The sequence below is a fragment of the Haliotis cracherodii genome, unplaced genomic scaffold, assembly GCF_022045235.1.
Source record: "Haliotis cracherodii isolate W230 unplaced genomic scaffold, xgHalCrac1.p SCAF_36, whole genome shotgun sequence".
Lineage (NCBI taxonomy): Eukaryota > Metazoa > Mollusca > Gastropoda > Lepetellida > Haliotidae > Haliotis > Haliotis cracherodii.
Window position 1 is genome coordinate 634,185 of NW_027266293.1, and position 25,387 is coordinate 659,571.

The 25,387-nt window shown below is 44.1% G+C and overlaps 3 protein-coding genes and 1 pseudogene across 3 annotated transcripts; 1 reads left to right on the forward strand and 3 right to left on the reverse strand.

Annotated features, from left to right (window-relative positions):
- Positions 1-25,387, reverse strand: part of LOC139477808 (uncharacterized) — a 174,529-nt pseudogene that overhangs the window by 50,270 nt on the left and 98,872 nt on the right.
- Positions 291-12,759, reverse strand: LOC139477795 (heparanase-like). Its single transcript, XM_071260213.1, has 10 exons — positions 12,569-12,759; positions 6,474-6,604; positions 5,015-5,188; positions 4,595-4,766; positions 3,962-4,012; positions 3,400-3,600; positions 3,070-3,184; positions 1,827-1,942; positions 1,312-1,452; positions 291-485 (listed from the first exon to the last, which is right to left on the reverse strand). Exons 1-10 carry the CDS (start codon positions 12,757-12,759, stop codon positions 326-328), a joined length of 1,452 nt encoding a protein of 483 aa, XP_071116314.1. The 3' UTR covers positions 291-325.
- On the forward strand, positions 8,267-11,681 carry LOC139477794 (uncharacterized). The gene is made up of 2 exons (XM_071260212.1): positions 8,267-9,521; positions 10,938-11,681. Exons 1-2 carry the CDS (start codon positions 8,267-8,269, stop codon positions 11,480-11,482), a joined length of 1,800 nt encoding a protein of 599 aa, XP_071116313.1. The 3' UTR covers positions 11,483-11,681.
- On the reverse strand, positions 14,922-24,899 carry LOC139477788 (sodium- and chloride-dependent glycine transporter 1-like). Its single transcript, XM_071260205.1, has 13 exons — positions 24,779-24,899; positions 24,200-24,331; positions 23,331-23,622; positions 22,229-22,361; positions 21,630-21,764; positions 20,889-20,992; positions 20,007-20,131; positions 18,996-19,108; positions 18,135-18,266; positions 16,691-16,790; positions 16,131-16,231; positions 15,170-15,340; positions 14,922-15,041 (listed from the first exon to the last, which is right to left on the reverse strand). The coding sequence occupies exons 1-13, from the start codon at positions 24,897-24,899 to the stop codon at positions 14,922-14,924; spliced, it is 1,779 nt and encodes a 592-aa protein (XP_071116306.1).

Consider the following 25,387-nt stretch of genomic DNA (forward strand, 5'->3'; position numbering starts at 1 on the left):
GATAGAACAGACTTGGTGCAAGTTCTGGGGAATTTAACGACACAAAGTTACACGGTGGAGTTTTCGTGCAACAAGCGAACGTCATTTTCCAACAAGGCAACGCCTCACACAGCAACAGCCTTTTTCACAAATCACAACATCCAGGTTCTCCCTTGGCCCTCTAGGTCTCCAGATTTAAACCCAATCAAAGATTAAAACAAAGTACAAGATCTATGCAATGATTCAGTCGGACTACCATTTCAGATAAGTGAATCAATAATATTAAGATTTATTTCCATAGCAAGCGCAGACAATACAGGTTTGTTCTCTCATTCTCTGAACGTCATTACTGGCTACTGCAGGAGGCTACGTTAGCCTCAGGGAAGACGAGGAACCCGAATGACTTCCCGGGGAAGGTGATGGTGTTTTCTTCTGTCCTGTAAGGTTTCAGCTCCGGCAGCGAGTTATTGACAAGGTCAAGCTGCTTGTTGTTCAAGGCCACCTTCCTAACATAATAAAAACAGAGAACTGAACATGAGGTGACATGCTACATTGTGAACGATTACAGTTTGTAACTTTCATGTATCACATGTGCATGTTATGGTAAGCCAATACATATATGATAATTTCACGAATGGTTTTCTGTGGTTTTCAAGAAGAAAGTACCCACTTACTCTTACAACCTGCAACTCATTCATATATTAGTGTAAAAGTTAGTTTGGGAAATAACATACTAGTGACATCGATTGGTGTGAACCAAAGGACGTCTGGTGAGTCCAAGGACAAGTGTGAACTAGACGACTTCTATACCTTGGCTGGGGATCTTACCTGCTAGTGAGTTCATCGACTGGCGTCAACCAGAACACGTCTACAGGTTGGTCGGGATCTTATTTGCTAGTGAGTCCATCGAGTGGCGTCAACCAGAACACGTCTACAGGTTGGTTAGGATCTTACTTGCTAGTGAGTCCATCGACTGGCGTCAACCAGAACACGTCTACAGGTTGGTTGGGATCTTACTTGCTAGTGAGTCCATCGACTGGCGTCAACCAGAAAACGTCTACAGGTTGGTTGGGATCTTACTTGCTAGTGAGTCCATCGACTGGCGTCAACCAGAACACGTCTACAGGTTGGTTGGGATCTTATTTGCTAGTGAGTCCATCGACTGGCGTCAACCAGAACACGTCTACAGGTTGGTTGGGATCTTATTTGCTAGTGAGTTCATCGACTGGCGTCAACCAGAACACGTCTACAGGTTGGTTGGGATCTTACTTGCTAGTGAGTCCATCGACTGGCGTCAACCAGAACACGTCTACAGGTTGGTCGGGATCTTACATGCTAGTGAGTCCATCGACTGGCGTCAACCAGAACACGTCTACAGGTTGGCCGGGAAACTGTGGGAACGTTATGGAGGTGTTGTTGTCTGTGGTCAGCAGGAAGTACATCGTCACACCGCCGGGCATGTAGCCATAGGAACTAAAACACAACACTAAGTATTAGCAGACTAATTCACTTTGCATGTAAATGAACTCACATGGTATCGTGATTGCGGACGGAAGGAGAACTATGTTACCACGTGAATTACAAATAAAGGAAAATGAGGACAAATGGTCATCAATAATGTTGCCGCTTCCATCCGTTCCCCGTCCGCGTCATATCAGAAGACGTCAAAAGATGGCACTTGTTGTTACCCTGTAACCCGCAATAATCTTATGTTAAACCCTGTTTTATGGTATCTCACCTCACATAGCCTTTATCTCATTCGATAGTTTGTTATTATGAATGTTCGTGTTTGTAGCCTGATGCATTACGATGTCTGGTTACAGCTGTGATATTGGTTGTCAAGTTACATGGATGTCTTTGTGCAGTGGGCGTAGGCCCTGATGGTGCTGTTGTCCACGGTCGCCTCTACTGAAAACACGGCGCCTCCCACGAGTCTCTTATACAGGACGGTTAACCAGTAGTCCTGCAGTAAAATAAACTTTAATCAGATTGACTAAAACCAAATCATCATTTGTCATTAATATAGATGTAAAAATAAAGCAAACATGAAATGCAACTACATTTTGCTATGTGAAACGTTCACTTTTTTCTTAAGGTATTTAGGTTGTGGCATATACAGAAGAGAGCGTCTTGGAAGAGGAAAGGCATTATCACACTGACTAAGCTGAAATATTGATTATTGTAACATGTTTTCAATATTTCAGCTCAGTCAGTTCGATTATTTTTATTCTCATTCTCCACTCATATCTGGTCATGTTTTCAACTTATACATTAGTTTTCATCGATACATGAGATGATAGTGAAGATAATTGTTTGCTAACATAGACGTCTATATGTCCGCATGAGCAATCTTGCAGCAATTAGTGAGTGAGTGAATATGGTTTTACGCCGCAATATTCCAGCAATATCACGGCGGGGGACACCAGGAATGGTCTTCATACATTGTACCCATGTCGGGATTCGAACCCGGGTCTTCGGCGTGACGAGCGAACGCTTTAACCACTAGGCTACCCGACCGCTCCTGCAGCAATTAGGCTTCATAATCCTTACAAGATGGCTAATGATTTCATTCCATGAGATAAATGCACAACACTCAACCCACTTTGACGACTGACGACTGTTGCAGAATTATTAGTCACGATTACATGGTCGTGATTTACTCATACCTGTATATACAACGTCAATGCTGGAGAATAACCAGTCTCGATTTTAAAAACGAAATAGATTCCATTTGGCTTGAAGTCAACATAAAGGTGAATCTATATTAATGCAGTACTGAAAATCAGTGATTGTGTTTTTTATAGATGCTACATATATGTCTGATATTCCCAGTGTACCTCCATTATAACAGGAGGATGTCTCCCCAAGCCAGAGTAAGTGGGCTGGTACGTCTTGACACATCCATAGCTGTCTCTATATAACTGACCTGGTGATCCGTCAACACGGAAACGGTAAAATCAGAGTGTGCAGTATGATTGATCACTGAAAGTCAGAAAGGACACCAGGAGGAAAGAACTGTCCAGAAGTTGTGACGTCGTGTAAATGTATATTCAAGAAAGACATAAGAAATCTGGTCGGTTCTGTACTTACAGGCAATGGCTCAAACGTATCATTGTCAATAAGTCCATAGCTTGCTGCGTAGAAATCCTGTCTGAGAACTGCTTCCAATCCCATCCGAGCAGCAACACCAAGCTTGTCCAGCCACCTGAACAGTGTACACTTTCAACAGGCGGTGTATATGTTGCATTTAAACACACACGTCTATTCTATTACATCACAACCGTCCTCACATCCGAAGAAAAATCTTATCTAGGTGTCATCTCGTCATATCTTTAATATTTCAGCCCTACATAGAGGAGATGAACCAATATTCATTATCAGTACTAAGGTAGGAAGTGTATATGCTAAAGTTGTACGCACAGAAACCCAGCGACATATCTGTCTGAGATTCCCGGTGCACCGCCATGATAACAGGAGGATGTTTCTCCCAGCCAGACTGGGGTAAGGGGGTTGGTGCGTCTTGTCACATCCAACGCCGTCTCTATATTACTGACCAGGTTATCCATTAACTTGGAATCGGTAAAATCTGTGAGGTTTGCAGTTTCGCCATTGGTGTAGTATCTGTGAGAAACATCGATAGGTTTGATGACCATTGTTCATCTTCTTTGGTTGGTAGGAAATGTCACAAACAGGTAAAATATGTACATATACTTGGTGGCATGGCTTACGTTATTCACTCAGTTAAGACCTGTGATGATAAACATAGATGGATGACTTTTTTAGAGCAGAAGGTAAATTTCCTGTGTAATATTGCATTTGTGGACTTTCCTAGATTCAAATTGGGCGATGTGTCAGTATTCCAGAAACTTTATACAAATCATTTTATAACTACAAACATAATATTTGACCATTCACTTAATGAATAACCGCTACAGGTTTACTAATCTAGAACAATACATAGATTTTAAAGTGAACAACCTACTGGTGAAAAGTTATCCTGTCCACAGCCTTGTCTCCCCCTCCTGTGAAGAAACTGAGGAAACAAAGTGGGCAGTGTTGTGTGAGTTGCTGTAATCTGTTATGTCTTCAAACAGCGATTGTTCATGTATGTTACTTCAAACCATAAATCGAACTCTACGTGACAAACTGACGACTACGAAGGTAGGTTTTGTCTCTTCACAACACAACGGATATTTCTAAAGCAACCACGTGAGATAAACCAGTACTATACGTATTTCAGAACAAAAGGGACTACGATTCTACATCCATAATTATCCAAATTGATATATCACAATGACTTGGTGGCTACAAAAAGCATCAGGTTATTATGATATATTAATTATTTAGGTAAAATGTTTTCTACTAGGTTGTCGTGGTGTTTCTTTCTAATTGCCATCGGCTGCTGTAACAATGGGTCCACCATCGTGTTACACGAGCAGGTGGTGCATTTGTTTGTGTTCGGGTGTTATGTTTTGCGACCAGGATTGAGGTTTACTCTTTTGTCAAACTTTACACAAAGATTGTAAATGGCATAACGCGACATGGTTCATGTAAACTGTATGGCCACGACCCTTACATAAATTCAGTGACGACATTGTCAGTTCAGTCTACTTACTCAGCAAAGAACTGTGATTTTGCTCCAGTTACAGAGGCCATGTCAGGTCCGATAACTGGTGTCACCTCATACCCTGGTGTCGATCGGAGCAGCTTCTTGAAGGTATAGAAGTCCTTACCTAACTGACTGCCGCTGACAGTGATGTTATATTGCCCAGGGAATATGTCAGGTTCTGTAACCAGTTACACTTCTCAATAAATGCCACTAGATGTTATTGGCAAGTCATAAATCTTGTAAAATTGTGATATTTTCCTTGATTTTTTTTGTATGAAATTAAAGGGCAAAAGGTAATTTCTCAGATTCACGAAAGAAATGTCATCAGATGTTCAAACGTTTTGGCACATTTATTTTTATATATTTATTGGTTGTATATTGAATTCATATATATATATATATATATTGAATTAGTTATACACATACCGTTTCCGAGTTCAAAACCTGCCAGCTGGTACCCCTTCGCACTGTTGTATTGCAGCAGTTCCTTTGCGTTAGTGGGATCCCACTGTCCCTCCTTCCTCTTGAGGGCGTTCAGACCGAATATAAACTTCCAGTTCACATCCTTCGCAAATGTATTTACAGCATCCCAGGTAGCTCCTGCAGATACAACTGTAGTAACAGCACCCAAACACATCAGGTAGCTCCTGCAGATACAACTGTAGTAACAGCACCCAAACACATCAGGTAGCTCCTGCAGATACAACTGTAGTAACAGCACCCAAACACATCAGGTAGCTCCTGCAGATACAACTGTAGTAACAGCACCCAAACACATCAGGTAGCTCCTGCAGATACAACTGTAGTACCAGCACCCAAACACATCATGTAGCTCCTGCAGATACAACTGTAGTAACAGCACCAAAACACATCAGGTAGCTCTTGCAGATACAACTGTAGTAACAGCACCCAAACACACCAGGTAGCTCCTGCAGATACAACTGTAGCAACAGCACCCAAACACATCAGGTAGCTCCTGCAGATACAACTGTAGTAACAGCACCCAAACACATCAGGTAGCTCCTGCAGATACACCTGTAGCAACAGCACCCAAACACATCAGGTAGCTCCTGCAGATACAACTGTAGTAACAGCACCCAAACACATCATGTAGATCCTGCAGATACAACTGTAGTAACTGCACCCAAACACATCAGGTAGCTCCTGCAGATACAACTGTAGTAACATCACCCAAACACATCATGTAGCTCCTGCAGATACAACTGTAGTAACAGCACCCAAACACATCAGGTAGCTCCTGCAGATACAACTGTAGTAACATCACCCAAACACATCAGGTAGCTCCTGCAGATGCAACTGTAGTAACAGCACCCAAACACATCATGTAGCTCCTGCAGATACAACTGTAGTTACAACACCCAAACACATCAGGTAGCTCCTGCAGATACAACTGTAGTACCAGCACCCAAACACATCAGGTAGCTCCTGCAGATACAACTGTAGTACCAGCACCCAAACACATCAGGTAGCTCATGCAGATACAACTGTAGTAACAGCACCAAAACACATCAGGTAGCTCTTGCAGATACAACTGTAGTAACAGCACCCAAACACATCAGGTAGCTCCTGCAGATACAACTGTAGTAACAGCACCCAAACACATCAGGTAGCTCCTGCAGATACACCTGTAATAACAGCACCCAAACACACCAGGTAGCTCCTGCAGATACAACTGTAGTAACAGCACCCAAACACACCAGGTAGATCCTGCAGATACAACTGTAGTAACAGCACCCAAACACATCTGATGCTCCAATATTTGATCGACCTCTTATCCTACCTCAGTGACAATAAAATCAAAGGTTTATCCATCCGCAATACAACAACATGACAAACTATATATATCTTTAGTAGATGTACGCACCTGTAAATGAACGTTTGACATCTACTGTGCCATTACCGGTAGGGTCAAAGGTCAGGCCATCACCTTCAGTTCCTCCAATCCTCAGATAGCATGGAGACAAGCCTTTAGCCAGAGCCTGAACTTTTTGAGAGCTGGAGGTAAAGCAATAGCGTGATACACGACATATGTCATAAATAATTGAGCAGGTATATACGTACTATACCACATGCCTTGTATACCTATTCAAAGAGAATACCATTTATCTAAATACATTAACGAACAACAGAAGTAGCATCATGCATTTATTTACATTTAGTACTAACTACTAAATGACTTTATCGCGCGTATCCAAACCATGGGCTAATTACGTCTGTAACCCAATCACCCCTCGTAACTCAATCACCCCGGGCCACCACTCGGCACCGTGCCCGGGGAATAATCCCGCGCAAGCATCATCCCACCCTTTGTTAGTCCGTCATTCGCGAGCAGCCCTTCCTCAAGTACACACGTGTGTCACTGTATCTAATCGCTTTCCCACTTTACGTTTCCTTTGTACCCAGTCGCGAACGTTTCGCCGATTACGCTTTGAATACCACCTATTCCAACACTCGCCGTATCTCATTTACACAATCGCGACCGTTTCGCCGATTACGCTTTGAATACCATCTATTTCAGCACTCGCCGTATCGCATTTATTCCGCTCTACTCCCGAACTTCACCCTCGGGACAATTTACGCTTGTGGAATACCAACTCACCACCCCGACTTTTCGTGATGCCTCCCAAGAGAAGAGCAACCGTCAACCACAAGCTTGTGAGGGGAGCCAAGCAGGCCAGGACAACCAGAAGACAAACCCCGGGAGTACACATTGTACAGGAGACAACAGCTGATGGTGAGTCTGCCAATTACGGAAATATCGAAGGTGGCAACAGAATTAACGTACAATCGGTGCAGCTTGTAAATGCCGCGCAGGTTGCCAACTCGGCTACCCAGGTAAACGAGCAACTGGGAAAAATACTCCAGTTGCTGGAACATTCAGCTCCCGGCCCGGTTAGCGCAAACCAACAGGTAAGGCTTGGTTTTAGTTCTCCCGCCATTTCGCCCAACATAGGGAGAATCCCCGATGCGCACAACGAGGCCGACGGTGACGCGGCCCCAGCCAATCACATCGCCGGATACGGGGATTCCCTTTCCTTTCGTGCGGACGGAATAGACGCGCACGTCAAGCAACAGGTGAGGGAAAAAATCTGGCGTGGCGAGTATGTCGACCTCGGCACAATACTACCAAACACCGAGGGAAGTCACGAGGACGGTACGATTACCATGGCGTATGACTCCTCAGGTAAGGTAATTTTTAAACCAATAAAACAGCAACCAAAGCGCCTGTCCCTGGCAAGCTAGACTTCAGCTTTCCACATTTTCATGTGTACTTACGTTAGTAGGCACTCCGAGGTCCGCACAACCCAGGGGTTGCTGTCCTACATGGAAACCATAAGAACGGCGGCACTTCGATTCGAGGGGGGGATGCCTGGTCAACCTACGACCAACAATTACGACACAGAATGTCAAGGGACCCCTCACGACGCTGGGAAAACATCGACGGGGAGTTGTGGCTGAAGTACATGGTAACACAGCCGGTACTACAACCAGAATCAGGCGGACGGGGCGCAATGACACGCGTACAGGGGGACATCGCCAGTCAGGTATGCTGGGATTTCAATAAATTTGGCTGTAGCAGGGTCAACTGTAAGTACACTCACAAACGCGGTAAGTGTGGCAAACATTCCCATAGCTCTAGGACCTGCTTTCGAGGGAATGGGGTCCAACCGACCCCATACAAGCCCAATCCGCCCTTTCCTAACAGAAAACCAGCCGGCAAGGCAGGTAAATTCAATGGCCCCTTCCCCCGTGGATCTCAATGAAATGGCACCCTGGTTACGCCAATATGCTAGGGTCAATTACAGAGATGCAAATTATTTATGGGTAGGTTTTAGCTTTGGCTTTAAGGTCGAGTTCCAGGGAAGCCGCACGGGTCGCCTGGCACGAAACTTGCGATCAGCCACACACCAAGATACGGCAGGCTACGTGAAACAAAAACTACAAAAGGAAGTCGACCTTGGCAGGATGGCGGGCCCCTTCAAGGACACCCCCCTAGACAACCTCCAAGTATCCCCAATAGGCCTGGTGCCCAAGAAGCAGCCAGGATATGGTCAGCACCTGGGTAAGCATGCGGAGGAATTCCGTCTAATTCACCATCTATCCTATCCCAGGGGTAAATCTATAAATGACTTCATAGACACAGAGGCCTGCTCCGTTTTGTACGCCAGATTTGATGAAGCTACCCAGATGGTGCAACAACTGGGAAAGGGAGCATTACTAGCAAAATTCGACATTCAGTTGGCCTTTAGAATTATACCAGTCCACCCATCCGATTTCGAGCTGCTAGGCATCAGATTCGAAGGTGAGTTCTATTTCGATAAATGCTTACCATTTGGCTGCTCCATATCTTGTGCCATATTTGAAACGTTTAGTACCTTCTTGCAATGGTGCATGCAATCGCATCTTCCAACGTGTCCGGTCATGCATTACCTGGATGACTTCCTAACGGGGGGCACAGCAGGCACCAGCCACTGCTCAGACAACCTCAACGGATGCGTGAATACACTTGAACAGCTTGGGGTTCCTATTGCGCACGACAAGACGGTGGGCCCCACAACCAAACTGACATTCCTAGGGCTGGAAATCGACACCATTGCAATGCAGATCAGAATCCCAGAGCCCAAGATCAAGGAGGCAACAAGGGAAATCCAAGACATCCTGTCAACAGGTAACATCAAGGTCACAAAAAGGGCCCTTCAGTCCCTCATAGGCAAGCTTAACTTTATGTGCAGGGCTATACCAATGGCAAGGGCATTCAGCCGCAGGCTAATCGATCTGCTTAGCAAAGGTAAGCAACCATTTCACCACATTAGGATTACCAGCTGGGTCAAGGAAGACCTACAAATGTGGTTAACATTTCTTACGAGTTATAACGGCATTTCAGTGTTTCAGGACCAACTATGGGTGGACAGCGATTTCCTCCAGCTGTTTTCAGACGCAGCGGGTGGCGCCGGCTTTGGGGCCTACATGCAGGGCAAATGGTTTAACGGCGCATGGCCACCCCAGTGGGTGACGGATGGAACTACACGGGACTTGACGCTCCTGGAGCTGTTCCCCATCACACTGGCCATCCAAATCTGGGGCAAGCAACTCGCAAACAAAAAGGTCCTCTTTTACTGCGACAACCAAGCCGTCGTAACAATAATCAACAAGCAGTCAACCAAGGCCCCCAGAGTGATGAGCCTACTCCGTCCCCTAATCCTGCAGTGTCTCCGATATAATATTATGTTTAAGGCAAAGTATGTATGTTCCACTGCTAACACTATTGCCGATGCTCTCTCGAGGTTTCAGCTCAAACGCTTCCGAGAGGCAGCACCAGCCGCGGACCAGAACCCCACACCTATCCCGTGCAACATATGGCTGATCTGAGGCAGGAAGCCGGCAGACTCCTACAACAATCTCTGTCTACTAATACATGGGCCACTTACCAAACAGGCATCAATGCCTTGCACCAGTTCCGGTCCGCACACCAGCTACAAGAGGTGTGGCCAGTCCCGCTGGATCAGGTCGTAAACTTTATTGCTTATCTGTCAGTCACTCACCACTCCCCTAACACAGTCAAGACTTACATTGCAGCGCTGTCTTCACACCACAAATTCCACAGGCTCACCGACTGTACAAACCATTTCCTGGTAGGCAAGATTGTAACCGGCTTACACAAATCAGCGGGCCGACCAGACACCAGAAAACCGATCACTGCAGATCTGCTGCAGGTAGTAACCAACAATCTGCCTCACGTATGCTCATCAGCATATGAAGCCAGGCTGTTCAAGGCAGTCTACTGCACAGCCTTCTTCGGTTTCTTTAGGGTTAGCGAACTCGTCCAAACTGGACCCTCAAAAACAGGTTGCGCCATCCAGAATTTAAGCTTCTCGGGCAACCCCCAGCAGCTTTCAATCCATTTACCACACTCAAAGTCTGATCAGTACAGGATGGGGACAACAGTTACAACGTCACCTATACCAGGTAATCCGCTATGTCCGGTAGTCGCCATCAAGCACTACCTGGAGGCGCGCCCCTCCGGCCCACAACATGCATTCGTCAACTTTGACCATTCCCCCGTTACAAGGTACCAATTCCAGGCACTCCTAAAAAAGGCCTTAGCACACAGCAACATAAACACGGCCTGCTATTCTTCGCACTCCTTCCGCATTGGGGCAGCCACATCAGCAGCCATGAACGGGGTGCCTGAACACCTCATACAACAATACGGCAGGTGGAAATCAGATTGCTACAATGCTTACATACGCTTACCAACAAATTCAATGTTGTACAATTAAATCAAATAGTCTTTCATGGTACTTACTACACTTCTTATTGTTTACAGTTTGGATGGTGGGATCCAGCTACATGGCCAGGGCACGGCAGTACTTGCTCCTGAAGGGCACCAGCCCAAACCAACCGAGGATGCTATGGCTGGCACGAGGGGGGATGAGGTGGAAGGAGCTGGACACCATTCTGGATGCACAGGTCAAGGCGACACGGCGCAGCCCCAGAGCCCTCATCATTCACCTGGGCTCCAACGACCTGTGCTCGGTCAAAGGCAGCCAACTCTACCTTGACATGGTGGCATCAATCCTTCGGATACAACTCCAGCTTCCTGACACCAAGATCATCGTATCCTCAATGCTGCCCAGGTGCTACTGGCACGATGCCAGGGATCCACGAAAGATCGAGGGGATGCGGAAGAATATCAACCGCCGACTGACCAACCGAGTCAAAGAGCTCGGCGGTACAACAGTGCCACATCCCCAGATCCTGGCATCTGACAAGACATGGTACGCCTGGGAGGGCGTCCACCTCAGTGACGAAGGACTGTGTGTGTTTACGGACAATTTATTGCATGCCCTGGCGCTCGTTTTGCGCCAGTAAGGATATTATCTCCACAGGTTAGTGTTTCCTTTCAGTACATAAGCAAGCCGGGCAACAATGCTATCTCCGCGTATCGCGTGGCCGTGGGTGTGGGGTAGCACTCTGGTGCTTTGTGGCGGGGTTCTTGTGGGCTACACTGCTAGTAACAAATTAACTTGCTTCCAAATTAATACTCGTGCTTAAGGCTACCTGTTTTTCAGCGGGAACCTTTCCGGGGTTACCTGCTTCTCAGTGGGAACCTTGTCTTTCCCGACTTTTCAGCCGGGGAATCGTAGAATAACATACGTTGGGGCAAACAGTTGCCACGTATATGGGCCCGGCGGCGGAAGTCGTCTTGTCAAGCGGTAGCTGACAGTTGGGTCCGCGGCGGGAGCCGCACAATGGTTTTGCTAATGGGGCCGGGCAGTGGGATCTGCTTTGGCCGGCTACCTGGGGCCGGGCAGCGGCAGTCTGACTTAGGCCAGCAGCGTGGAGCTGCTTTTGGCAACGTGGGAGTTGCCAAGCAATGGTAGCGTTTAAATATGCTACCGTGGGTGCCGGACATCGGTAGCAGTCTCAGGCCAGCAGCGCTAGCTGCAATCGCCGTCGGCCACGCGCGTGGACATGGCAACGGTAGCATTTTTGGTATATACAATTAGCAGCTAAGTAGCCCACTAGTACCTGCACACCCTCGGCCATTTAACCCAATCTCATCTTCTGTTTTATTACAGGCACGGGCACCAACGGCTCGGTGGCCCGTGCCTCTCCTTGGCATATCACGGGATAATATATATATTTTTTTTTTTTTCTGTGATAAACGGCTTGGAAATCATTATTATTGTAGACTTCTGCTTTCCTAGTTTAAACTATGCCATTACAAAAATACAAGAATACAAAATATCAATTTCAAATGAAAGGAATCTTCAATAGCTCGATTAAAACAATTCTGTCTGATTCATATCAATTATGTGCATGAATAAAGACTAAGAATATGATGTGTCCAAACCTCAGCTATAAGTGTGAATACAAATGATGGATTTCAAATCAAGGAATCTTCAATAACTTGATATCTATTGACATCTATGGCAATGACCTTAACTGACTTACCTGAAGTCCAGTCCTCCCCAGTGTTGTGGGGTCGGCAGGAGACTGGAGTCAAGTGTGACACCAACAAATAGTTCATCAATAAATGACACTGCTTGTGTTGTGGACACCGTGACACTGACATTGACTGCTCCCGATGATGTGGAGGACATGAAGGTGGTGACCAGGAGGAGCGCTGACAGTGTTACCTTCATTGTCTCTGGCTTGTCTTATCTGACTGAATGTCACACATAGTCTATATTCATATGAGGCGGTCTCATATAGACTGTGTTGTGTCGTTATTGAGACATATCGTGTTGTGTCCAAATAAATACATATTATGTTATGTCGTCATTGATACATATTCTGTTGTGAGGTCATAATTACATATCGTGTTGGGGGCGGTCGGGTAGCCTAGTGGTTAAAGCGTTCGCTTGTCACGCCGAAGACCCGCTTTCGATTCCCGACATGGGTACAATGTGTGAAACCCATTTCTGGTGTCCCCCGCTGTGATATTGCTGGAATATTGCTGAAAGCAGCGTAAAACCATAGTCACTCACCCACATATCGTGTTGTGTCATCATTGACACATATTCTGTTGTAACGTCAAAAATACATATCGTGTTGTGTCGTCATTGAGAAATATCGTGTTGTGTTGACATTGAGGCTTATCGTGTTGTGTCGCCATTGATACATATGTTTTGGGTCGACATTGATACAACTTGTGTGCTTATATTAAATCATATTGTGTCCGTGTCGACAAATATGTCTTCGAAATTGATGTCCGAACGAATTACCAGTATGGCATGATAGTAAGTGACATCAGTGCTTAAGAACATACTTGCGTCCCATACATTACATGCCCAGTGACCCGTGAAGATTCGGAGTAGAATAGGTCTTCAGCATCCCATGCTTGCCGTAAAAGGGGACAATGCTTGTCGTAAGAGACGACCAATATGATCGGGCGGACTCGAATATTTACAGACCGCTGTCATATAGCTGGAATATTGCTGAGTGCGGCGTTAAACAACAAACCAAACAACATGAACATGCATTAATGTGTCGTTTGTCGTTCTTTACAATGAAGAGCAAATTGCAAGTTTTAGTTCTAGTTCTTTCGTTCAATGCATACTTCGAGCAACAACGGTGCACAAACAGACATGTAAGGAAAAATGTCATTACATTTCATGCATGAATTGGTTGAAATGGATTTACATATTCGCGTGTGGATATTAATGTGCACCATCATTTATGAACTGCAATTGTATATCAAATCTGTCAATAATTATCTCTTTTAAAGGTCATGAATATAATATATAATATTTAGACATAACACACACTATATATTAGTGATGGTTTATGTACATGTAACTCTGTGTTCTAATCTCAATTAATGATAGCAATGTGGGCTAGTTAATCCAATTTTAGACAGCTTGTGAGTAAAGGCATGTTGATGCCTTCAGTTATCGGTCTTTAATATTGCTGCTGAGGACGGCGTTAAAGAACAGACAACAGCAACAATATTACATCAGTGTTTTTTAAAGTGAGCAATACACAAGATGGGTATTCAGCTTAGACATTGTCAAATGCTGCAGTATCTATCGCTTTACGTGCCGTCCTGTGACAACTTTTTTGTCCTAAACACGGCATTGCCATTACGCCTCATATAATATGCATTAACATGAACATGCATTAATGTGTCGATTGTCGTTTTTTACAATGAAGAGCAAATTGCGAGTTTTAGTTCTAGTTCATTAGTTCTATGCATACTTCGAGCAACAACGGTGCACAAACAGACATGTAAGGAAAAATGTCATTACATTTGGTTTTACTAAAAGGTTTACAAAATTACCAGTGAAAGACTGATTCTGACATACATGCATGAATTTATCTGAGAACATATTGTAAATTTAGTGCATGAGCTCCAAACACACAGGAGTGGCTAATAGATTGCTGGCAGTTATATAACATACGTGTTGTATAACAGTTGTTAATAGCAGTTGTATAACATATGTTTGTCGACCTTGTTGTGTCTGGTTTTCTTGACATGGATTTCTGCTTTGTCGACACAACGTGTGAAGTTGACTATCGAAATAGGTCAACAATTTTTCTGTTATCGTTGGTTGCAAATGGTATTTGCTGACAGCGCTGTTTCTCTGTGCTGGAGACTTGGGCGTAACAGTGGACGTCCCTGATGACAATGCTCCGCCATCTTGTATACTCAATCTTCTTATTCACTGTCCTTCCTGGTGCAGATGCTGACATCTACATCAACACACAGGCTGCCGTCAACAAAGTCCATGATAAACTTGTGGATGTGACACTCGACTTTTAAATGATAAACATCCATCTGGCAATATTACTGACGATATTAGCTCTATGTGCAACTTTCGTTAAGTAATACATCTGCTGTTGTCTCCTTCATCTCGTAGTTGGTAAGTGTTTCATCAAGTGCTGGTCGCCATTCCTTCCTAGGCTTTGTAGTATTGACCAGCCTCTGAAGAGTAATTATCAAAGATATCAAAGCTTTGTATTGTCTTCATTTTAACCTTAAAATAGACCCCTTTCGATTCAACTAAAATCATGATTTACACACATGAGCTACAGAACAATAATTCTCCTTACCTCTTTGAAAGTGCTACCTTGTTCCTTCCAAATGGCAAACGCCATTCCGAATGGAATCGGAAGAACGGGGCACGTGGCGATGATCCATCCAATACTTTGAGCCCATGCCGGATAGCCTGTCCCACCAAGTGTGACTGGCGAAAAGTTTATGAGTCCTGCTATCAGCAACGCCTGTCATGGAAAATTCAAATTTAAATAAATGTACGATATGGGATATTACTGGAATGTCAGAATTGCATCACAAGAAGGAGGGTTTTGTATGACGTCATGTACTCTTCACCAAGATGGGGGACACGGGTGTTCCAGTCGTCTAAGGCGCAGCGATTCGCTGCGCAGAGTTGCGCCCCTTGGGCACGCCAGAAACCTATGATTGTAGTTTCGAATCTTGGTTCGCCCCGATTATGTTTCTAGGTTTGTCAGCACCATACCGTGCTCGTGGGTTTCACCGAAGTGGTAAACGTCTGAGACATGCATCACTTCGGGCTTTCCTCCCACATTAAGCTGACACGCCGTGATATGACTGGAAAACTGATAAAAGCGGCGTTAAACCCAACTCAATCACTCACTCACTTCACAAAGATAATGTTTCTTGGTTTGCCAGAACCATCCTGTGCCCATGGGTTCTAAGCCTAAGTCCAGGGTCGGGCTTTCCACCTACAAGATGCTAACAGGCTGCGATACTTCTGAAAAACTGTTCACAGAGACGTTGTTCCAAGTTCACTCACCCACTCACTCAGTTATATACTTCTAAATTTGTTATGGGGCGGTCGGGTTGCCTTGTGGTTAAAGCGTTCGCTCGTCACGCCGAAGACCCGGGTTCGATTCCCGACATGAGTACAATGTGTTAAGCCCATTTCCGGTGTCCCCCGCCCTGACATTGCTGGAATATTGCTAAAAGCGGCGTAAAACCATACTCACTCACTCACTGAATTTGTTACAATTAAAATAAATGGCAACTCACAAATACTAAGAGAGGAGTGACGACGAGCCACATGGGCTTCCATACAGGAGACACTCGATAGCCAATCATCATCGTCAGATCATCATATAGGCGATTTACACCTGTATCAGAAGATAACAACGTTCAAGATCATTTTCTAATCAAGTAACGTGTAAGCGTGTGAGGTTATGCCAACATCATGCTTTGGTTCATTTCCTAACCATTAAAATTTGCCTTCTTTTGTATGTCAGAGAATCCATGTCAACATGGCAATAATACAATGACAGTATATACGGTAAACTACGGTTATAACGAACACGCTTATAACGAACTAACGGATATAACGAACTAACTTTATAGTCCCGACTAAATGCTGTAGTTATGCCGTATATATGCTTATAACGAATTACGGTTATAATGAACTAAAATTAGTAGTCCCTTGAGTTCGTTATAACCGTAGTTTACTGTATAACGGTATATATAAGGGAAACTAACATGTTTGATAAAACAAGACTGGGAGTCTTGGTTTGCATAGAACTACACAAAACACGAAACTGGCTTAATGTAGAAAGCTGTCTTACCATATATCCACGCTAGAACCAACATTTCCGACATCGCCAGCACCATGACTGAGATACTCCCGATGTACCAGTCCATCAGCGTCAACACGTAGATACCACCCTGGACGGAACATTGTTAACGTTGTATCAGGTTGGTACTTTCCCGCGAATTGGGATGTAACATGTGAAAATGCTTCCCCCGAATGAAGGGATGTCTGTGTCTGTGACATTGCGCAACTGAATTAATAATTCTCTTGAAGGATGGACATAGCTCACCTGAGGGAAGGGATTTTCATGTAGGTGTGAATATAGCTTATCTGAGTGACCTGATGTTTGTGTAGGTGTGGATGTATCTCGACTGAATGTAGGGATGTTCGTGTAGGGTTGGACATAGCTCACCTGAGTGAAGTGATGTTTGTGTAGGTGTGGATGTATCTCGACTGAATGTAGGGATGTTCGTGTAGGGTTGGACATAGCTCACCTGAGTGAAGGGATATCCATGTAGGGTTGGACATAGCTCACCTGAGTGAAGGGATGTTCGTGTAGGGTTGGACATAGCTCACCTGAGTGAAGGGAACTTCGTGTAGGGTTGGACGTAGATCACCTGAGTGAAGGGGTATTCGTGTAGGCTTGGACATAGCTCACCTGAGTGAAGGGATATCCATGTAGGGTTGGACATAGCTCATCTGAGTGAAGGGATGTTCGTGTAGGCTTGGACATAGCTCACCTGAGTGAAGGGATGTTCGTGTAGGGTTGGACATAGCTCACCTGAGTGAAGGGATGTTCGTGTAGGGTTGGACATAGCTCACCTGAGTGAAGGGATGTTCGTGTAGGGTTGGACATAGATCACCTGAGTGAAGGGATGTTCGTGTAGGGTTGGACATAGCTCACCTGAGTGAAGGGGTATTCGTGTAGGGTCGGACATAGCTCACCTGAGTGAAGGGATGTTCGTGTAGGGTTGGACATAGCTCACCTGAGTGAAGGGGTATTCGTGTAGGGTTGGACATAGCTCACCTGAGTGAAGGGGTATTCGTGTAGGGTTGGACATAGCTCACCTGAGTGAAGGGAAGTCCATGTAGGGTTTGACATAGCTCACCTGAGTGAAGGGATGTCCATGTAGGGTTTGACATAGCTCACCTGAGTGAAGGGATGTTCGTGTAGGGTTGGACATAGCTCACCTGAGTGAAGGGATGTCCATGTAGGGTTTGACATAGCTCACCTGAGTGAAGGGATGTCCATGTAGGGTTGGACATAGCTCACCTGAGTGAAGGGGTATTCGTGTAGGGTTGGACATAGCTCACCTGAGTGAAGGGAACTTCGTGTAGGGTTGGACGTAGATCACCTGAGTGAAGGGGTATTCGTGTAGGGTTGGACATAGCTCACCTGAGTGAAGGGGTATTCGTGTAGGGTTGGACATAGCTCACCTGAGTGAAGGGGTATTCGTGTAGGGTTGGACATAGCTCACCTGAGTGACACAGGACAATCCCAGGAGAAAGCCTACACCACATACGCTAGCTGTTATAGGTAACTTTCGATGTCCTAGAGATCTTGGGAAGGCGTCTGTGATGGCACAGACTATCGTCTGAACGTGAACGAACTGAAGCATGAAAAGAGTTAATAACCTTAATATATAAACTTGTTGAAATGTTAATCAGGGTCATGCACGTTAAGGTGATCTCAGTGTCGTTACTATAGTTGAAGTAAAAGAATCGAGTACTCTAATCACGTCTCATGCTCAAGGTTTTCGGGGCGATCGGGTAGCCTAGTGGTTAAAGCGTTCTCTCGTCACGCCGAAAGACCCGGGTTCGATTCCCGACATTGGAACTACGTGTGAAGCCTATTTCTGGTGTCCCCTGCCGTGATATTGCTGGAATATTGCTATAAGCGGCGTAAAACCATACTCACTCCCTCACTCAAGGTTTTTCATGTCAGCAACATTCTTTCAAATATAAAGGCAAACGTTATTGTAACGTGAATATTATTTTATGTGAATGGCTGACATGGTGCTGATGCGACTCACTCACTCACAATTCAACACATGTCAAAACTATGTTAAAGAATCTTGAATCATAAAACGCTCAGGTACTTTCCATTTTGATGGCAATTTAACGCTCATCTATGTCTGTCTTATAGTTAATTGTTTGTATACCTCCATCATCAATGGTGTTAACCGACCAGCTGTCATGCTAAGGCACAGACTCAGCTCGCTGATTGAATAGCAAAGCCAAATCTTGATGTCTGGGCGTGTAAAGCGTGTTCATGTGTTAACTTCTTTTTCCGTTTAACGGGAAGTTTCTCGAAATCAATGGAGTGTCTAAGAATCTACCTGACTGTCCATACCGACGAGGAACAGCATCAGGAAGAACAGAACTGACCACAGCTGAGACACCGGCATTGTCGCCACAGCATCGGGGTAGACCATAAATGCCAGACCAGGACCTGCGGTGAATAACGCATCCACCATCTGATTGCAGTTGAACAGGCAGTCATGTTTTAATGACGAAAGTTCGTGTTGAATTTTTTGGTTGGTTTGTTGTTTAACGCCGCACTCAGCAATATTCCAGCTATATGACGGCGGTCTGTAAATAATCGAGTCTGGACCAGACAATCCTGTGATTGATATCATGAGCATCGATCCACGCAATTGAAATCGATGACATGCATCAACCAAATCAGCGAGCCTGACCACCCGATCCCGTTAGTCGCCTTTTACGACAAGCATAGTCGCCTTTTACGATAAGCATGGGTTGCTGAAGACCCGGAATCTTCACGGGTCCGTGTTGCATTTTGGGGCGGTCGGGTAGTCTAGTGGTTAAAGCGTTCGCTCGTCCCGCCGAAGAAACGGGTTCGAATCCCGACATGGGTACAATGTGTGAAGCCCATTTCTGGTCTCGACTATCTGCCGTAACGGATATATTTGGGCGCGAATGGGAAAACAGTGTTGACAACTTACTATGAACATTGATCACTCAAATATGCAACGTGGAGATGGAGTGAAATGGGTGGTGGTCTGTTCACGTTTATGCCTTTTTCACCTTTACAATTCTTCATGCATGTTTATGCGACAGTTGCTACGAGGAAAGTGTGGCTGTACACTTGCGAAATGGCTTACAATCGAGACTGTTTATTGTCTGGCGTTGACGTTTTATATTTAGGTCTTTGGAGTGGGTGACCAATGCAATAAAAATACAATATCTTATGTTGCAACGTAGCGTGCAGGCTATGATATTTAAACGCTTCTAAAAAAATAGTATCATGAGATGAACCATGACCTTTTTTGTCCCAATATATTGCTGTTGCGGTATTTTTGCTTCTTTATGTTATGGATCACACGCACCTTCTTTGACAACAGCGGAGATGGGCAGGTTGGATCGGTTGGCCATGTAGCCCAGGAACACGAAGATGATGAATCCTGCAAACAAGCTGGTGAGGCAATTCACCACTGGGATCACCAGAGCGTCTCTACAAGAAAAAATTAAACCCATGTAGAAACATGGACCAAAATGTACCTTAGTACGCGTAGTGATATTATATCATCAATCATCGATGTCTTAAGGAAAATTAAGGTAATTAAGGTATCATATAAATTTGTTATGTTGGTTGGTTGGTTGGTTGGCTGGTTGTATAACGCCGTACTCAGCAATATTCCAGCTTTATGACGGCGGTCTGTAAATAAACGAATCTGGACCGGACAATCCTGTGATTGATGTCATAAGCATCGATCCACGCTATTGGAATCGATGACATGCATCAACCAAGTCAGAGAGCCTGACCACCCGATCCTGTAAGTCACCTTTCACGACAAGCATAGTCGCCTTTTTACGGCATGTTCTGGGTTGCTGAAGACCTAATCTACCCGGAATCTTCACGGGTACAAACTTCCACACAAAAATGAATACGATCTACTTCAAGTCTCTTTCCGCTCAAACAATTTGCTGAGATATCATTGAATTTGAGACTTGTGACTGAGATGTAATGGACATATTCTCTTGCAAGCTGAAGAATTTCGGAGAACAAGATAACTTAAAAAGCTGTATATCCAAGCTAGGAAACAACTACATAGTTTTGGGTTGGCTGGTTTAAAATACGAAACTCCAAGATGACACAATACACAAGTTGCATATCATCATCATCAAGTGTTTACGAAAAGTGTAGATGGTCAATGTGATTGATATGCTGCAATACAGACGTCAACGAAGATGAAACAAAATGTCCATACCTGTAGCAGTTATTGTGGAATCTGTTGTAGCTAGCCAGGGTAGATATTCCTCCCCATCCAATACCCACAGAGAAGAACACCTGCGCAGCGGCATTACGCCATACCTTAAACGCAATGTTAACAACACCTCTGTAGTTCTCAATACGCCACCTTGTGTACCATGGCAAACATCCTACTGATGATTCGCACTTATTTGCAAAGCAATTTACCAAAGAAAACGTTTGCTTGTTTTTGTCTAGATATATTTATTATTTCAGTCGAGGGAACGTCTTGGGTGGCAACTCATATGCACTTTTCCTTCACCACATACATGTAATTCATCAAATGAAAGTTCAAACACAAGAAGGACCGCCTCCGTGGTCTAATGGTAGAGCGTCCGCCCGGAGAGCGGAAGGTCCGGGGTTCGATCCCCGGCCGCGTCATACCAAAAGACGTTGAAAGATGGTACTTGTTGTTACCCTGTCTGGCGCTCGGCATTAAGGGGCTAAAACAAGGACTGGTCGGCTCGGAGTCAGTATACTGTGTCTGAGTGGGGTATTCATGTTAAACTGCAGCATGGTATCTCAGTGAGCTAGCACTATAAATCGGCATTATTCCGGACTAGTACAAGCCACACAAACCATACACGAACATGCACGTCGCTATATAAGTGCAATAATCTTGGACGCGACGTTAAACCCCATTTCACCTCACCTCACCAAACACAATAAGCATAATGTTTACTCAAAAAGAATATAACACCTTAATATCCAAAAGCTTTTCCCACTGAGGAATAACATAGTATCTGATTCCTTCCACAGCACCCGGCAGCAGCAATCCACGAATAAGCAGAGCTATGAGAATCAAATACGGAACTGTGGCTGCAACATACACAACCTGCAATAGCATAATATATACATTGATCATCAATGTGCCAAAGACATATATAAATCTTACACCAAGGAAACGGGTAGCAATGGTCTTACAAGGATAGTGCTGAATATGTTGGTGTTATATTGGTAATTATTAGGTAGTTAAATGATTATGACAAACTTCCCAACAGAACTAAATTATAATACATTACAACACATGGAACGAGTAATCGCGCAATGACGATACCTTGCCCGATGACTTGATGCCCTTTATAAGACTGAGGAACACTATCAACCAGGCTCCCAGTAAACACAGAAGTAGCTGCCACCGCATCAGACATTGTATACACTTATTGTAATGACAATACCTTGCCCGAGGACTTGATGCCCTTTATAAGACTGAGGAACACTATCAACCAGGGTCCCAGTAAACACAGAAGTAGCTGCCACCGCATCAGACATTGTATACACTTAGTGTAATGACAATACCTTGCCCGAGGACTTGATGCCCTTTATAAGACTTAGGAACACCACCAGCCAGGCTCCCAGTAAACACAGAAGTAGTTGCCACCGGACGCTTCCGGCTTCACCGATTCCTGAGGACATCTGAAGAACGTGATTGCTGAAATTTCCCAACAAACAAATACCGTTCAATTACATAAAACGTGTTATTCATTTCGCTGGCCATTGCAGCTACATGTACGATAACACCCATCCAGTGTCACGGCATGTCAAGAGTATTTACATGGTGTGCTCACCGGTTTCCACGTTTACACCTCCATAAGGGCATGTGTTGAAGTCAGTTCAGTATGAATAAATGACCACAAAACCCACCTCGTTATTACCAGCCAATAGGGGATAGTAGTTCACGAGTTGAGAAGACTTTATCTCATTTTAGGTTTAGAGAAGATATTTTTTGGAAGACATTAGATCTAACACAGGCCTTTGCATGTGTTTTGTGACGGGTGCCACAGGTGGGCAAGGATATGGTCTTCTTTTCGCCCGCGTCTGGTATTATCACGGGAGATTTCTAATAACTATGGACGTGGTTGCCACTTTGTTTTCTTTCCTTTTTTTTTTTTTTGGGGGGGGGGGGGGGGGGGGAGGGTTGGTGGACTGGTTTTATTTTTTAAAGGGTAACAATTATTAGTCCATACTAATGTGTGAAAACAACTTTTCCCCAAGTAAAAGAAATCCCGAAAGATTATTCATTCCTGGATATGTGTAACTATTTACCTCATCAACCGGTAATCATTTATTAACTATAATCCCATTTCTCTGATGAGGCTAATGACCACTCCTTCCAATGTGATCTACATGAGGTGGATGTTTTGTTAAATTAACCATGAAAAACACATTGTCGATACATGATATTTGCCTATACATGTCACAAAACATGTTTATGTTGTGACAGACATGAAAAGAACGTGCATTTGGGACCTGGAATGCCAGGCAAACGTAAGCCTATCGTGAACATACATAAAACTAATCATAAACAACGTAAATAATGGCAAAATGAATGATTACCTTATATTTATAACAGTTTATCCTACCAAAATGCATGTTTAACAGAATGTGTGCAATAACGAACCTCCAATATTCTTCAGAAGACGAGACCATTTGGATTGTGCTATTAGTTGACACAGTTGTGACATTGACGCGCCCTGATGAAGCACTCAAATAGGATGATTCATTGGCGAGAAGAGACGAATGCGTTTGATTGGTCGCGCTTTGACACAGGTCAGTGTTCCACTCATTACCGCAGGTGCTCCAAGGAAGGACTGTACTAAATGACTGCACAAGGTAGTAGAGGGTCCAGGCGAGGATGACGTTGTAGTAGACGCTGACGACAGCGGTGAGGACAACCATGCCATATCCTATGCCTTGAACACAGAGAAATTCCATTTTAGCGATGATAACGACTCACATTTATAAACAAAAGCGATAAAGAAGGCTTTCAATAATTATGATATACCTCTGTCAAATGCACATATCATAGCATATGTTTATGCATCACTATCAACTGGAGATGATACTAGGTATTCGCGAAATGGTGAGTGTGTCCTGCCCAATCGGCACCCGTCACAAATACATGTAAAGGCAAGTCAACTGTTCACCTGAAACAAACGGAATATATGGTACAAGTCTAATTGCATCAGTCACTCTTACTCAGACCGTTTTTGTTTTGACTGAGTGACAGAGTTAGTTTTAACGTCGCTTTGAATAGTATACCAGTTTTATAACGGCACACTGTAGGCGGAAAGCCCGAGCTCATGCATGTCTTAGACAAGAAATGCTGCTGACAAGCCTAGAGCAATAATCGGCGGCGCCCTGTCAGTTGTGACACATCAGTTTGTCATGGTTAATCTCATTATCTGACTTTCAGAACTAATCAGATTAACGTTTATATGTTCAATCAGAAACATGCGCACATGTAGTTCCAGACATTGCCTGTCTTACCTTGAAATAAAGGGCAGATAATCCACACACGTCCTGGACCGAGGTTTGAATACTGACAGTATAACACTTCCAACAAGATGGCGGGCATGGCGCACACAAACATGGCCACGAAGTAAGGGATGAGGAAGGCGGCTGCGAGGAATATTATTATGGTTACAGCACATCGGGTTTTATAGTCCGATTTAAACAATTTGTGAGTACGTTGGGATTTTAACGCCCTACCCGAAAAGAGTGAATATTCCTTTGAAACATATATCCATTATTAACGTCCAGGACATTGAGAATGTATGTGCCCTGCGTGCACTCTCCTACGTCATCTCTATATTCCTTCAAAATATTATCTACTCCCAAATGTCCATAAGTTTAATGTTCTTTTATCTACAACCAACACAAAGCTGATTATTAATATCGCTTAATATCTGTATCACAGTGAAGAAGAGAGAGCACGTATTTTATCATTGTGATTGCTGCCATAAATATGCCATAAATTTTGTACAAAGGGCCTGTGGCCTGTACTGTACTGAATAAAGAATTAATCAATAATATTCAAACCTTGTGTTTTATAAATAAAATGCTTACCACTCCCGCTTTGAAAACAGACGTAGGGGAATCTCCATATGTTGGACAGTCCGACCAAGCAACCGATGATGGATAAGAAATAATCAAGCCAGCTGGACCAGTTCTCTCGCTTCGTCGCCATCTTTGCTTACACCAACAGAAATTCCAAGTGTCACTGAGTTCAGGGATTCCTGGCAACAAGTTCCAAGGCCAATGTCACTGCAGCATCAGCATCACAAGAAGAGTCTGACAGGAGTTGTTGATTCTGAGACAAAGTAGAATTATTTTTTTAAAAGTACTATGTTGTACAAGTAAATTCCAGTTTTTATCACCAACCAATTGACAATTCTCACAACATTTCCAGTTGAGTTACAGTGCCGTAGCAATACAAATATAAAGAATCAAACATGTTGTTTGTTCGTTGTCTGTTGTACACACAATGGAGAAAATTGGAGAACAATAACTCCGTCTTTAAAACTTGGAACAGCTTGGAATATGTTTGGTATATAATACCCAACAGTTTTCAATATACACAATCACTGGGTTGAAACGGATATATCGTGGCTATAAAATAGGATGGTATCATTAACCTTAACAAGAAGAGAAATGACCGTTCACGTTCGAAGATAC